At 41.4% G+C, this 16,683-nt stretch overlaps 1 protein-coding gene across 14 annotated transcripts in view; it reads right to left on the reverse strand.

Annotated features, from left to right (window-relative positions):
- Window positions 1–16,683, reverse strand: part of WWOX (WW domain containing oxidoreductase) — a 952,562-nt gene that overhangs the window by 854,787 nt on the left and 81,092 nt on the right. The window contains exons 6-7 of one of the 14 annotated variants that reach the window (XR_005360044.1): window positions 7,979–8,153; window positions 4,729–7,012 (exon numbers count right to left, since the gene is read on the reverse strand). The exons of 11 other annotated variants lie outside the window; for them this stretch is intronic. Coding sequence is in view for 2 of the 3 variants with exons in the window: in XM_038538240.1 (XP_038394168.1) it covers window positions 8,058–8,153 (96 nt within the window). In the remaining variant the exon portion in view is untranslated. Of the gene's footprint in view, window positions 1–900; window positions 988–4,728; window positions 8,154–16,683 lie in introns of those variants that run through there. 2 more of the 14 variants (XM_038538242.1, XM_038538240.1) reach the window with 2 other exon arrangements.

A 16,683-nucleotide genomic window follows, 5' to 3' on the forward strand; every position in this document is an offset into this window, starting at 1 on the left:
CCATAGGTTTAGCAAGCCCAGCAGGGGCTTTAGGCATGAATGACAGGACAGACGAGCAGTATGGGAGATACGCTGTCATTCAGAGGAAGGCACCCTCCCAGGGGGGGCGAACACCAGAAAGGCTTCAGGGGAGGTCAGACGTGAATAGAGACATAACACTAATGGCAGCAATGCTGAGGGCCAGGCCCTGTGCTCGGTAACTTATAGGGTTTGTCATCCAACCCTCACACAAACCCTCATTGGTGGGGACAATTATAAACTGCGTTTTACAGATGAGGAAACTGAAGTTCAAAGAGGTTTGGCACTTGTCCAAAGGTCACACAGGAACTAGAGGGGATCCTTCTGAGTAACCCTGAAAGTACTGATAACTCCTGGCAAGAGGAACAGCAGGGACTATGTGGAATGAGCCTGTGGCAGGGGCGGGGATCCTGAGACCTGAGGGGCAGGGAGGTCAGTCTGAAATGTGGGACCCACATGGCACCAGCCATGAGCCCAGCTGTATAGTCACAGCACAGGTGGCTGGGGGACAAGGTGCTTCTGCCCCAGAACACTGTTTGGACCTCCTTTCAGTGCTCTGAAGAGCCGAGACAGCCCTACCAGGGAGGCACACAGCGGAGCGTGACATGTTGATCAGCTCCTGCTCTGCAGCAGGGCCTGTCCCCTCACACCCCGGACAGGTCTCAGACAGCCTCCTGAAACTGCCCTGGGGGCCCCAGAGGCCCTGAGGTCTCCAGAGCTTGTCACTCAGGCACCGAATACACTTAGTCTAATTGGATATTATTCCTTCTTTATGAAGCCAAGCAGGTTGTTACCCAGTTCCCTGGGTAAGACACTTGCAGCTTCATTTTGCAATTACATCTCCCTGGTATTTGTCATGGCACAGAAGTGAAATCTCTGTGTCGCTGGTCTCCGATGTCATCTTTTCCTTCTGTTTAAAACGTAGGTGCTATGCCAGGTCTTTTTAAATCTGTAAGTGCATTCCATCCTCTAAAAAAAAAAAAAAAAATCCTGCAATATCTGACCAATTATTTTCTTACCCACATTAAAAATAGATGCCATTTCCACTGCCACTGTGGCAATTATTAAAACTGCTAACAGTTCTTGCTAACAGAACTCCTGGTTCTTTAATTCTTTGGGGCACACAGTAGGCTTGCACGGCCCTGTCCTTTAGAAGTTAGGCATAGCTTTGGACTTGTGTGGGCCAATGAGCTGTGGGAGAAATAACACTTCTGGGTGGAAGCTTTAAAGGCCAGGCACTGATTTGCCATGTCCCATTCTCTATACTGCAAATAACAGAGGCATGTGTAGGAGATGGTGCCCGGTCAGTGATTTTACTGAGCAGAACACCTCCCCTTCCCATTTCTCATGAGTGAGAATAAATTCATTGTTTACTGAGTCATGGAGATCTGGGGATATTTGTTACTGCAGCACAACCTAATGCATCCTGACTGGTAAAAACCATTATAACCAGTTCAAAGTCCTGTCTTGATGTTCTATCTCCTCGTCACAAAGTTGGCTTTCCTTTTGTCTCCAGCAGTATGGGATCACTCATGAGCTATCAAGGGCGGGTTCGGCAGCCCGCCTAGATTGTGATGACCATCCTACATACCACATCCTTTTTGGCTCCTCCCTCTCTGTGCAACACATTCTCTTCCTTGGACCTAATTCAGATTCACAGAGCAAGAAAATAGACCCTGGTTTCCCTCCCTACCTGGTCCTGAAAGGTGTTGGAGTCACCAACATTTTAATTACAAAACACAAATCTAGGCACAACCAGCCTATTAGTCCTCAGAAGGTTTTCTAGAACCCAAAGCGAGGCACACATATGGTCAAAGAAGGGGTCATTCCTCTGTTCCCCTGGCAAATTGCCATGATTCTTGGGGCCTGAGTCCTTTCTGAATGCCTTAGCATCATTTCCTCTGAAGTTGTCCCACCAACCTAGATTGGTCAACCTCTACCTTCAGAGAAGCATCTCCTGTTCCTACTCCTTCCGTAACAGAAGCTAGTGGCCAAAGAAACAGAACGCTGAAATATTGTCAGCCACACCGCTGCTGAGGTCAGATGCTACTCTCTGAAATCAGGCTGCGATCTCTGCCGAGTGCCTTACGGAGAAGGGCAGTTCCTAGCACTGTATCACAAGCAGGGTGCTCACCTGCTAGCTACCTTCAGACACCCTTTCCAAATACCCAAAAATAAGAGAATATGATCAAACAAATAGAATTACCATGATGACGGGCTAGAGACCTAAAATGCATGATCTCTTATGTTCACAGCAAACTAAAGCTCAGCGGTGTGAAATGGCAGAGCCTGGATTTGAAGCACATTCTTCTTCTTTCGGGCTCATTTTCCTCCCACTCCACCAAACTTCCATCCCTCATGACTTTTTTTTTTTCTTTTTTGGTATTTTTTGTATTATTCTTCATGCCAGGAAGATCCTCTCCCATCATACCCATTCTGAAAAGTCTTATTCTCCCAAGTTATCCACACTCACCCCGAACCCCTCCTTCTGGAACCTCTTTTCCACAGTGTTATGTCTTATCTGTTCAGGCTGCTACAACAAAATATCATAGACTGGGGAGCTTAAATTACACACATGTATTTCTCAAAGCTCTGGAGTCTAGAAGTCCAAGATCAAGGTATCAGCAGACTCATTCCTGGTAAGAGCTCTCTTCTAGGCTTGCAGACAACCACCTCACCGTGTGCTCATATGCTTTTGTGCTTGGTGCATGCCTGCAGGGGAGGAGATCTCACTCTCTTCCTCTTCTTCTAAGGGCACTATTCACATCACAAGAGACTCCCTCTCATGACCTCATAGAACTGTAATCACCTCCCAAAGGTCCCATCCCCCCATATCATCACACTGGAGCTCAAGCTTCAGCATATGAATCCAGAGGGCACACAAACATTCAGTCTGTAACAATCGGCAACAGAATTGGTGCCTTAACTGTAGGCACACAGTCTAGCTGCCTATTTTTTCTAATTTTCCAAGGTGCCACTCTTTTGCTTCATAATACAGGTCTTGACAATGCACCAGCAGCAATAGCGACTGCCAACATCCACGGGCACTTTTAGATGCAGGGACTTTATTATAAAGTTCACACCTGCGATCTCCTATCTGCAGGGCTCTCTCCTGCACTCCACACGTGTCCCTCTCTGCCTCAATGTCAGCTCACCAATGAAGCCTTCCCCAAAAACCCTAACAAAAGTAGTGCTTGGCACACAGTAGGTGCACAACACATATCTCATGAGTGAATGAACGAATGGAAGGATGGAAAACACCCTTCAAAGGCAAGCCTGTGGACTCCTTATGATGTGTGAGTTGTATGTGATGGCCATGAGAAGACCCAGCTGGTTCTGCCATCAGCTTCCTGAGAAGTAACACCCACCCCAGACTCATGGGAGATGGATAGCACCGGAACTGAGCCCCGGATGACCCATCCTGTGCCATGGAGCTGGGTCAGGGCCAGAATCAGAACCAAAAATAAATGGCCTCCAGCTCTCTAGCCTTTCAGTAGGAATATCTGAAGTATCTTTAATCAAACTTTAGAGGCTCAAATTGCCCACAATTCTAGAAATGCCTCCAGTTACTATGGATTTATCAGTGAAGAGAATGAAATAAAGAAAATTTGTTTCATAGTTAAAGCCAAGGCCACTTTATCCCAGATGTACTTAAATCACTTAGCTCTTAACAGAATCTTTAACTATAAATATACTAAATTTGGTAGTAGGATAGATTAACTACAAAAGGAAATTAACACTGCCTCAGAGAATGGAGATAACATATTAAAGCCACTGATAGGCTACTTCTGAGAATTATAACTGGGTAGACCTAACATTTTTAAATGGATATTAGAGATGATGAAATAGTACGCGGCCACCCTCCGAAATGCAATTGAATTTACATTGATTAAGGCAGAGGGAGAAAATCTAGTATTAGAGAAGGCCTTACATTAAAAACTTTAAACAAGCCCCAAAATGATTCCTTAGGAAATAGGTTTTGGTGACTAAATGGTGTGTCATTAGTCCTCCAGCTAGAAACTGCAGTAGTTAGTTCCATTATGAACATGTGTGTGCAGGATTTCATCTATGGGTACATTAACACTTGGCTTCCAAAGAGACCAGCAGTGACAAACCAAGTTTGCAGGGCTCTGTCATTAGCTCTGTTTGCATTCTCCAAAGCAAACCGCCAGTCTCATGATGCACTACATTAAAAATCCTATGTGGTATCGAATGCCTGAAGCTGATGCTTCCCCGTTAAATACAGCACAGCTCAATTAACGGCTCTTCAATATACAATTTAATTTTTCTTTCATCTTGATCCACAGCCTGGCTCAAAATGAGGAATGCTAGAATAGATGTACTTTGAATATTGAAGCAAGTCTTTATAAATAAACCTATCACACTTGTAATGATTTCTGTCATAACATGACAAAAGAGATGAAGCTCAGCGTCTGGCACTTCTACTCACACGTCATTTTTCCAACATCACCAGAACCTACAATTTTTTTTTCTTGGCTTTTCCCTAACGTTTTTTTCCAGTTATCCCTGAATGGCATTCTGCTGTTTGAGAAAAGTTTATCCTTTTTTTTTTCCTTCCCTGTGTGACAATTCTTCAGAAGGAACAAAGAAAATTACTATTCTGTTACTTACATGTAAGGTAAGGAATGTAACTTATAAATGAATTATGAAGGTCTTACCCTTGGAAAGACATACATATTTCATCATAAATGTGATCCATAACGTTTATTCCACATACAGTATTTATATTTACACATGATTATTCAAGGTTTCTTTTAATCTCACCAAGCTCATACTTTCATAAGCAAATCAAACATTCTCCTTTAACCTATAAGGCACAAAATAGAATGTACAAAAGGTGCTCCCAATTGACCCTGCAACACATACTCTCTCCCTGGATGGAAGGTATTATATTTACAAAGAACGCTGTGAATCCAGTGATTTCTCAAAGGTATATGATGCCGTGTTCAAACAGCTCCATGTGCTTGCTGTTGGTCAAAGCAGCAGCTGTTTCACTTTGGACCAGAGACCACTTCTTCTGTTTAAACATATTCATAAAAACAGATGTGACAATGCTTCATGCCTTAAGTAGCAGCAGAGTAGCAGTGACTTGGATTTCTCACAGTCTTTTTGAGCTGGTTGGGAAAAGAACAGGGCCCTCCCTCTACAAGTAAATGAAGTATCAGGGGAGACAGGCTAAAACTCCAATCTCTATCTGATCAAATCATTCCAACTGCTCTTTTTTAGGCCATAAGAGAAGGTTTCTTGCCAAGCTGGGTAACGTCATAATCACGTCACAATGACAAAACATTTATTTAAAATTTACTGGTTTTATCCCAGGGTATTTTTCATGTTATAATTTAAAACCTACTTTTAAAATTTTAAATACATTTCAGATTTTTCAACTCATTCAATGCCTATTTAAGCATAAAATAGAAATTACACATAAATATGTGTGTGTGTGCAGCCAAAAGAAAAAGCATTCAAAACAGGAACTGACAAAGCTATCCATAGTTTAAACATCTTCCTTCCATTCTTACCTTTCTTTGCCCAATACTGTACAGCTTATATAATTTAGAGGGAACTATGTGGGAAAAAAAAAAGGGCTGTAAGAGACTTTTTAATTGTCAGAGATAGAGCACTTAGAATTTATAGTAATTAACTAGTCATTATTTCAAATAAGAACATTAATTGGTATGTTCAGAAAATCTGCAGCATTGCAAAATTTAAAATAAACATTACAAAGATATCATTTACAACTAATCTATATTTACCATTGAAGTGAGCTTCAAACTATATTTCTTTCTATTATGCTTTTATTGGCTACAGCACACAGCAAATGGGGTGTGTTATGTGCAGCTTCCTAAACACCTAAATTTATAAAACCCAATTACATAAATTAATTAGGAATGAACCATACATTTATGCCTTTGTTTGCAACTGCAACATATTAAACATGACAAAGTTAATAAGTAGACCCTAAAAGAAAAAATAGTGCCATGTATTCATTTTCCATAACAAATTTTTATGAGATTTAATTTGACTTGTCTAGTCCTAAGGGTCATGATTCTTAATAAATATGCAGTTTCTTGCCATTTCATATATATGTAAGGGTATGTTTTTATGGTTCCTAAAGGACCAAGAATGTATAAATTCAAGAGCATTTATTTCCAGTTCGAGAGAAAGAAGGGCAAAGAATCACTCAAATGTTATTTCTATCTTGCTCATCTACCAAAGACAGCATTTTGGTAACCAGAGCAGTACACACACAAAATTAAGTGATTTGCCATCACCTAGCTTATCACAGGATACATCCATTAAAATAAGTTTAGTCTTAGCTCCAAGGGGGAATAAAGCATTGATAGGAGTTGAAGGCCATCAGAAGAACGTGGCTGGAAAGAGAATACAATTTTTTAATGCAAAAAATCAGAACCCCAAAAATGTGCAATATATTTTCAAAAATCAAATAATCCTACATCATTCTTGAATGGTATTTTCCTGCATGGAAAATGCTGAAAGAAAATGGTATGATTTTTTTTTTTAATGTAAAAGGAAAAAAGTCTGGAATGAAGATAATCTCTCCCCTTGCCCCCAGTCAACCCATATTCCTAAGAGAATCATTCATACGTGCCCACATGATTCTCAGGTTCAGAAACGCAAGCTGGCAGGAGTGTGTGTTTGAGTGCATGCTTTTGACCTGCTTAAGTCTTGGTTAGAGGAAGAGTAGTGACTTCATGAAAAGCCTGTTCCAGGCCTCTGTTCCATCACAGCCCCTGGCAAACATGAAATTCTTCAAGTCACAGACCACCTTGGCAAGTCAGATGATGCCCCGTGGTTCCCTGCCCAACCTGTTCTTGATGGCTGGAATAAGAGGGATCTCTCAGCAGAATAGATGAGAATGCAGAGCTCCTCCTATCACCATAGGAGGTGAGGCACAGTCTATCTTAAAAGGGCCTGACTTCACCTTCATAAGGCAACATCCTCTCCAAGGACCCTGTGGATGCAAAACCGTGAACAGAGGAAGCAGCTTCCAGGCTCATCAAGCCTCAGACCCCTTGATGGCTTGACCCTTCCATCAAGCCTCAGACCCCACTGCTCCATGTGGCTTCCCTACAGGTGCCTCCAGCTCAACAGGACCCACACGCACTCATTTCTCTTCCTCCTTCTCCTCCTGCATGCTAGCTTTCAGTGAATAGTGCAACAACCTAAGCACCACCTGGACACAGCTAGAACTCTTCCACCCCCCTTCGGCCATCCCAGCGCCCACCTCAGTGTCTACTCCTTCAGCTACCTCTCTCCAAGTCAGCTTCCCCTCTCCATCCCCACTGCCGGTGCCTCCCCAGCCTCTCACATCTCCTTCTGTGATAACTGCAAGACTCCGTTACCAACCTTAGCAGGCTAGGCTCCAAATGCTGCGAGGCTTCCCAAATGCTCACTGGAGCAAGGACAAAGCTTGCTTAATTACTGACTGCTGTATACCTCACCCCCATTATAAAACTCACACTCCCCAGCAAGCTATTAAGGCTTTTTGTGATATTCCCTCTCTTTCCTATTCATCTTCCTCTCCTGCCACACATTCATTGTCTGCCTATAGCCCAGCTCTCCTGAAAAACCATGGACCTCCCAAATGTGCTTCTACACCTTCAGTCTCCAGACCACTGCCCACAGGATATTGTCAGATTGCAATGCCTTTTTTTTTTGCTTCTCTTCTCTTTGCTAACTCCTAGTAATTCTTCAAAACTCATCTCTTCTACCACACCTTCTCTGACTCCCTCTCCCACTGATTGACTTAGATATTATGGTGGTGCTCAAATAGGTCTACAAATTCTTTGACAACCCTCCCCTCTAGAGGTAGAGTCTAACTCTGCTCTCTGCGGGGTGGACTGGATGAAGTGATCCACTTCTAATGAACTGACTGTGGCAGAAGGGAAAATGAGTGACTACTGAGAAGGGGGCATACACAGTACTGTGGTTTCTACCCCACACTCTCATTCCTGGATCACTTGCTCTGGAAGAATTATAAGGACTCTCCAGCAGCCCTATGCAGAGGTCCCTGTGGTCTCCAGCCAAGAGCTATGTAGGTGCACCATCTGGGATGTGGATCCTCTAGCCCCAGTCGAATCTTCAGATGACATCTTTAAAAAAAAAAAAAAAAAAAAGACTGATTTATTTTTCTAGAGAGAGAGAGCAAGCATGGTAGGGCGGGAACAGAGAGAGATGAGAGAGGAACTCAGACTCCACAGTGAGTGCGGAGCCCAATGCAGGGCTCATTCTCACAACCCTGAGATCACGACCCGAGATGAAACCAAGAATCAGATGCTTAAACAACTGTGCCACCCAAGTGCCCCTTCAAATGACATCTTGATGACAACCTCATGAGAGAGCCTGTGCCAGAACCACCTAGAAAAAGCCACCCTCCAATTCCTGACCCACAGAAACTCTGAGAGACAATAAATGTTGACTTTGAGTGTAACTTTTTAGATAATCTGTTATGCAGCAAAATAACGAATACAGATAGGTACTCTTCCAGTATGCTTCCACAACACCCTGCATCTCCCTCTGTATCTCTAGTACTTGGCACAGTTCATGGTACATTGTTGGCACTACAGACACTTGAGTAATATATGGCAGATGGCTGAATGAACAGATCTGTGAACAAATGAAGCAGCACCATGAGAACTACAGATAATACACATAAGATAGTCTCACACCAGTTATATGGATGCTATACTATGATGTCATGGTAAGATAATCATTTACACTCAACATTTATTCATTTTAGAAAGAAGAATAGAGGCACTGCCATGTATCCATAATATTTCAAGGGGCTAGACCATATATCTTCTTAGAAATCATTGTTCTAAGGGAACATTGTTCTAAGGAAATCATTGTTCTCATATATATTTACGAGAGATAATTCATATACCATGTAATTTTTCCACCCAAAATGTAAAATTCAATGGTTTTTAATTTATTCACTGAATTGTACAAATATCACATTCAGTTTGGAGGCATTTTCATGACCCCCAAAATAAATGAATAAATAATTTTTATCATCTTCCCAATGAAAAAAGTACAAATTTAAATAAGATTCTATCCCCTAAGTGGTACAGTCAGTTAACCATCTAACTCTTGGTTTTGACTCAGGTCATGATCTCATGAATCATGGCAACAAGCCCCACATTTAGTGGGGAGTCTGCTTGAATATTATCTCCCTCTGCCCCACCCTTCACTTGCACATGCTCTTTCTCTCTATCCCTCTCTCTCAAATAAATAATAAATATTTTTTTTAAAAAAAATAAGATTCTAGTTTAAACCTGTTGAAGTGCCCAAATAAAAGGCAAGTGGATAATATTTAGTGTTGGCCAAGCTGTAACAGTACAAACTTTCTTAAGTAATGCTGCTGAAAAAGCTACTTGATCCAATTCTCAAAGTATTAGGCAATATGTATCAGGAATATAAAAACTATGCACACCCTTTAGAACAAATAAGTTCTAAGATTCTATTCCATGGAAGTAACCAAATATGTAATGATTTATATAAAAAAAAAGGCCACCAAAGCGTCATAGTTAAAAATGGGAAAATAACATAAATATCTAACATGAATAAATAAATAAATTATGGTTTGTCTATGGGCCAGAACATGTCCATGTGGGTATTTATGAGTACCATGTTTTAAAAATTTTTAATGACATGGAAAAAATGCTCACAAAATAGTTAAGTGATATAAATACGAAATAGACATTATCAGTAGGCAAAGTAGAATTAATATCAAGTCCCTCATTTGTTAAGCTTATGGCCCCAGGAAAATTACTTAATCCTTCCATACCTCAGTTTCTTCAAATACAACTTGAAGATAATAAGGAATCTATTTCAAAGATGCACTAAAAGATTAAACTTGGTAATCCATACAAAAACTGCAATGTTCAACAGCTGGAAGTGGAAGGTATTATTAGCTATTATCACTATCTTAGCTTTGCAACACAAAAAAGGTTCAAGGGTCTGAAACCCTGTTCTGCCACTTAGCTGTGTGACCTCAGACATATTCCTTAAATACTCAGAGTTTTGCCTGACTTATCTAAGAAGACAGTGATATTTGTCATATCTCCAAAACATACTTTTGAAGGTGAGTGAAGTCTAGGAATACAGCAGGTGCTCAATAGTGACTCTTGGACTATATACACTACATCCACATAAAGAGTTCACCAAATTATTCCTCAGTCTTTGACCAGAAGTAATACAGAAAGAAGATGACATTCTAATCTTTTTACTGAAACTTAGAAGGTCAGAATACTTAAGCTTCCCAGACCTCCTGAGAAGAGTTATAACCAGCATCTACTCTGTAAAGTCTCTCAGGCTTACACATCCCATCTCTTTAAGGTAAACACCAGAATGGGGCCAACATTCAGTGTTCCTAATTTCAGAAGCCCTAAAATACCAAGGTATTTTGTCTTTTCTTTTTCCCCTCTTCTTCTTTGCTTCTTCCTTTCTAATTGTTGTTTTGTTTCATTATTCAAACAAGTAGGGCAGCCCCGGTGGCCCAGTGGTTTAGCTCCACCTTCAGCCTGGGGTGTGATCCTGAAGACCCAGGATCAAGTCCCACATCGGGCTCCCTGCATGGAGCCTGCTTCTCCCTCTGTCTGTGTCTCTGCCTCTCTCCCTCTCTGTGCCTCTCATGAATAAATAAAAAAAAATCTTTAAAAAAAAAAAAAAACAAGTAAAATACTTCATGCTGCTGGTGACTACAAAGAAAAAATAAAGTTTATTTTTCAATGACAGGCTCATTTCCAGTTACTGATCTTCCATTTTGGATGGACATTCCACTGCTACTCCTAGCACATTAAGATTTTTAGTCTCAGTATCCCTACTGGAACTAAACAACCGATTTGACAGAGGTGTCATATGGGCTTCAAATTATTGGTAATTTTTTCCTGTAATATTCTACTGAGAAGGATTCAGAGACTATTGCCACACTCAGCAGAAGAGAACCATGACCGAAAGTGGGATCTACCACAGACATGGGAGAGGTGAATTATGGCATCGTCAGACTGGGCAACAATTGACAGGAGCTGCTGCTTAATGAAATATACACAAATAACACCTGTATCAAAAAGAAAAATTGTTCACATTACTAAGAATCCATCTGTTTTTAAATTCAAACTTCCAGGTATCATTTTCTTAGCATGGACACACACCTAGATCAGCCACACAGACTCCAAACATCAGAGTCCCTTCTTCAGCCCTCTCTACTTTGGCCTCAACACCCAATCAGTTGTCTGGTTCTGTAGATCATTTTCTCTAGTCTTGTCTGTCTCTCACTGTAGCCTCCTCACTAGATCCATGCTTACAGCATTCACCTCCAGTATGGTGCCAGAGGAATCTCTCAGGTATGCCACTTAAAAGCCCTATATTGTTCCACATTCCCTAGCATAAAAATTCCAACTCCTTAGCCTAATATTCTAGACCCTACAAAGATTTCATCTCATTTCTTTTCTATTACCATGAAAATTATCTGTTGACATGTTCACTGCAATGGTGAAACTTAAAATACTAGCAATTCAATGGATGGATGGATGGACAGATGGAGGGAATAATGAATGGCTGATGGGATGGATGGGTGGGAAGATGGATGCATAGATGGAGCCTTCCCATCCTACTCTGTTGTTTCATGTAATTTTTTCTATTTGTCTGCCTACCTCCCAGCTGTTTTCAATCATATCCTTCTAGGCCCAACTTTTCCACAAAGCCTTCCTTCACCCCATCTTCCATTGCTCCCTGAAAAAGCCCCATCTGTGTTCTGAACTTCCATAGTTTTTATGTCATTTATTCTGTCTCCCTCATCATAGAGTTCTTTTATAAGTTCCCTGCCTCCTAGATTTAATTTCCTGGCATTAGGCACCAGCTTCATTGCCTCTACGGCACTTAGGACAGTGTCCTTAACAAAACAGCTCATTGATTAATAATTATTAATGAACTGGTTGAATATTCAAAGTAACTTTTGGCAGGATCCCTGTGTGGCTCAGCGGTTTAGCGCCTGCCATTGGCTCAGGGCATGATCCTGGAGTCCCAGGATCGAGTTCCACATCGGGCTCCCTGCATGGAGCCTGCTTCTCCCTCTGCTGCTGTCTCTGCCTCTCTCTCTTTCTGTGTGTGTCTCTCATGAATGAATGAATGAATGAATGAATGAATGAATGAATAAATAAATAAATAAATAAATAAATAAATAAATAAATAAATAAATAAAATAGCTTCTGGTTTTATTTTTCACTCCTAAAAGACAACAATCTGGAATTTAAATGTTCTATGATTTTAAAAATTAGCAGTCTAAATGTACCTAATGGCAAGGAGGTATAACATAAGCACCAACAGGGTCTAGCTTTGCTTTTACACTGGACTTGCTGTGCAATCTGAAGCAAGTCTCTTCTCTTGTCCCTGCATACTCCTCACCCAAACAGTATCCAGGTATAAGAGCAGGCAATCTTTAGGGCCTTTCTACCTCCCCAATCCACAGTGCCAAAATTCAGATGAGAAGAGGAATGAAAATTGATGATCCTGACCTAGGCAGCCACTGTGAGTTTAACATTGCACTGGCTGACATTACAGTTTGAAAGAACAAAAGCGTCGAAGGGTCTGTCCACAGGTGGTAATAATAATTTTTCACACCTGTGTCCCCTCCAGATGGGAAGCCAACTCCAGTAGCTGTGAAAGAAGTACTCTTTCTACAGGTAGCATGACTGTCCTGCTTCCCAGCTGACTACACCTTCCTTAGTCACCCATCATCCCTCTCACTATTCCTGTCCAGGAGTTGAGGTGGTGGCAGACACGTGTCCATGGCAACGCTGTCATTACCAAAGAGAGCACAGATTATGAATTTGCTACCTTCTAACTCCCCACAACTGGGGAGAATTCAAGGCAGCAAGCTTTCACAATCACCATTAACTCATGCCCACTCTAAAAAGCCATGTTTATGACTTATTCCAGACACGATTTCCTTCATGTGATGATGATAATGGGCAAGGCAGGAGAGCAAATGTTAAAATTCTGCCACTACCACATCACAGGAGAAAATGGTAAGACTATGCCATGCCCAAGACCTTGGTGATCCTGATGTCTTATCCATCCCGTAGCCCCCTCCCTTTCCCATCAATGTTTATTCTCTTGCCTGCCTACAAATTCCCCCTAGTTACTCTCCCAACCTGTGGTGGGACGAACGAAAGTTAAAGCCAGAATCTCTCATCATGCTTTCATCTCGTAGACTGAGGCATGGTCTTCTTGTCAACTAAAAAAAGTTTGCCTAATTCAATTACTGAATATATTATATCTCTGCTAAGAGAATAAGTATGGGGCACCTAGGTGACTCAGTCAGTTAAGTGTCTGCCTTTGGCTCAGGTCATAATCCCAGGTCCTGGAATTGAGCCCCGCGTCAGGCTCCCTGCTGAGCAGAGTCTGCTTCTCCCCCTCCCTCTGCCCTGCCCCCTGCTTAGGCGCTTGTACTCTCAATCTCTCATAAATGAATGAATGAATGAGTGAATGAATGAATAAATAAATAGAAAAATAAGTATAGAACATTCCCCCCAACATACACAGAATTTTGCTTTTTCCTTTTTTTTTTAAGATTTTATTTATTTATTCGTGATAGACAGAGAGAGAGAGAGGGAGAGAGGCAGACACAGGCAGAGGGATAAACGGGTTTCATGCCGGAAGCCTGACGTGGGACTCAATTCCAGGACTCCAGGATCACGCCCTGGGCCAAAGGCAGGCACCAAACCACTGAGCCACCCAGGGATCCCCTGCTTTTTCCTTTTTAAGCTTCTATCCAAATACATCCAGAACATTGTTATTATACAACCCAACAAATTTCCCTTCTCCATTAAAATACATTTCCCTTCTGACTGAATCTACCCCTCAATACTCTTCCTTAACATTCATTCACCCCACAACAAGTGTTTCACAGTTTGACAAATGCATTCTCCCATCATCTCCTTTGGGACCTTCTACTGTAGTGAAGGGTGGGCAGGGCAGAGGTGATGGTCCTGATTTTTTCAGAGGACCCAAGGAAGCACACTGAAGATAAGTGAACTGTGCAAGAGTCTGTGGTTTCTCACCTGTCTCCAGGGCTCTTTTTTCCCCACCATGCAGCCTTTATGGCCTCCACTTGGTCTCCTCTTTCCAAAGACACTACTTCAAGAAAGCAGAGAGGTAGGAATGTAGTTCCATTATTTTACTTTCCCACCAGGAAACAATGCTGATGGGCCTAATTCTACTCCTCTTGCTTCTACACATGGCAGATAGCAGCCTGTGCATGCACTTGTTCCCTAGAAATATGTTTTATTCTGTTTTAAACTATTCCAGGGTGCTGCCTGGGTGGCTCCATCAGTTAAGCCTCTGCCTTTAGGTCAGGTCATGATCTCTGCATCCTGGGACAGAGTCCTGCATGAGGCTCCCTGCTCAGTGGGGAGCCTGCTTCTCCCAATTTCTCTCTCCCTCCTCCCTGCTCATATTCTCTCTCTCAAATAAATAAATAAAATCTTCAAAAAATAAATAAACTATTCCAGGAATTTAGAGGTAAACACAAATTTCTTCATGGAGCTTCCATACAAAAATGAAATACCAGAAAAGCAAGTAAACTAATATATAGCAAATATAATGAGAGGTTGGACCATCATTTTTTAAAGAGAACATAATACAGAATAGATATTTGAGAGGCAGGGTACCATTTTAGATAAGATACAAATATTTATTGACAGATGGATCAGTTCCTGGTACTCCAGTCAAATAATTCTTTTTTTCCAGTGAAGGTTTATTTTTAAAATATTGAAAGCCAAAATATATATGATTATTAAAATGTTCCCCATCCAGAAAGTTGATCTGATAAGCAGATCCATGACTAATTTAATGAATTTCATGCTTATAACCAAAGTCAAGATCACTTCTTTGATATTTAGTTCTTAAAAACTTGACAAACTTAGCCATATTCCAACATCTAAACCTCAAGATGGCCAAAGCTCAGATCTACTGAGCTTAAGAAATATGACCAGCTATATCCCTAGAAAGGGAAGGGAACAGAAGGAAGAGGCATGATCTGGAGAACAATCCTTCATTCACACCAGAGGCCTCAATGGCACATGGCTATGGAGCATGACACCAGGACCAACTACTCCTCTAAGCCAACTCTCTGAGCCCAGGCTAGAAAGGAAGATGGGGCCCCATTGTGCCCAAAACATGCCCAGTCTGCCCAACCAACTAGGTTTTGAGGGAATCCAGGAGCCAAGTCAAAAGTAGTCCCTTACCAAGTTTTCAGCCAGACTGCCAAACCAGGATAGCTAGCCAAAGTTTAGGAAATCAAAGAGAAGGTCAGGAGAGAACAGCTTAAAAAGTAGAAATAAATCAAAAAAGCTAAAGAATAAATGGAAAAGAATACTCGGTGAATAAGGTGAAGAGGAGGTACAGATGAACTTATTAATATTGACTCAGAAATAATTCTATGTGGGACTGCCTGCGTGGCTCAGTTGGTTGAGTTTTCAACTCTTGGTTTCAGCTCAGGTCATGATCTCAGGGTCCTGGGATGGAGCCCTGGGTCAAGTTCTGCCCTCAAAGGGGGATCTGCCTGAGATTCTCTTCCTCTCCCTTCCTCTGCCCCTTTCCAACTTGCTCATTCTCTCTTTCTCTCTCTCTCTCTCAAATAAATCAATCTACAAAAAAAAAAAAAAAAAAAGGAAATAATTCCACATGCAGAGCTTGGCACACATGGCTAGCCTAGGACCTGTCCCAAAGGAACCAAAAATCATGTTAGAAAACTATTAATGGGGGTGCCTGGGTGGGTCAGTCATTTGAGTGATGAACTCTTGATTTTGGCTCAGGTCATGATCTCAGGATCCTGGGATTGAGCCCCATGTCCAGCTCCAGGTTCAGCGGGTAATCTGCTTGAGGATTCTCTCTCCCTCTTCCTCTTCCCCTTCCCCTACTCACATGCATGCACACACTCTCTCTCTAAATTATACAAATAAATCTTTAAAAAAAAAAAAGAAGAGGAAGAAAGAAAGAAAGAAAGAAAGAAAGAAAGAAAGAAAGAAAGAAAGAAAGAACGAACTATTAATGTCTACTTTTCCCTTGTATTTCCTTCCAGGCTGTTATTTATATAAGACTGCTTTGACCTAGCCGAACACTTCTCATCATATCTCTTAGCTATTAACACTTTGGACTTTGAGTACAGTCTTAAAATCAAACTCAGATCACTAGTATGTTATCATGCCTTCTCATGCTTTCAATATTCTTGTAAACTTTGTACCTTTTTGTTATGCCCTCAATCTTGCCCACATTCCCCACGTAATGATGCTATATTAATTTTCCTTCTAGAAAAAAATTGTCTTAATAGACAAGCATTTTGTTCTTAGTTGAAATCTGTTCCCTACTTTAGTGGTTGCAGAAGAAAAGAAATATGCTGCCAGATTAGTGGGCATATGTTTACACCTTATGATGATAACATTTTTTGAGGGTGTTTCCCAATAGTACAGTCCCCTCTGTACAGAGTGATCAGTGGGGGCATAATCAAAAACCAGGAGCGATCGTACTGTTTTCAGACCAATGCTCCCTCTAACTGCTTCAGTGAGAGTGAAGAATTATGATCTCCATTTGGAAGGCAGAGGTAAATGTTTGCCTTTTAAT

This window comes from Canis lupus, chromosome 5 (assembly GCF_011100685.1).
Source record: "Canis lupus familiaris isolate Mischka breed German Shepherd chromosome 5, alternate assembly UU_Cfam_GSD_1.0, whole genome shotgun sequence".
NCBI lineage: Eukaryota > Metazoa > Chordata > Mammalia > Carnivora > Canidae > Canis > Canis lupus.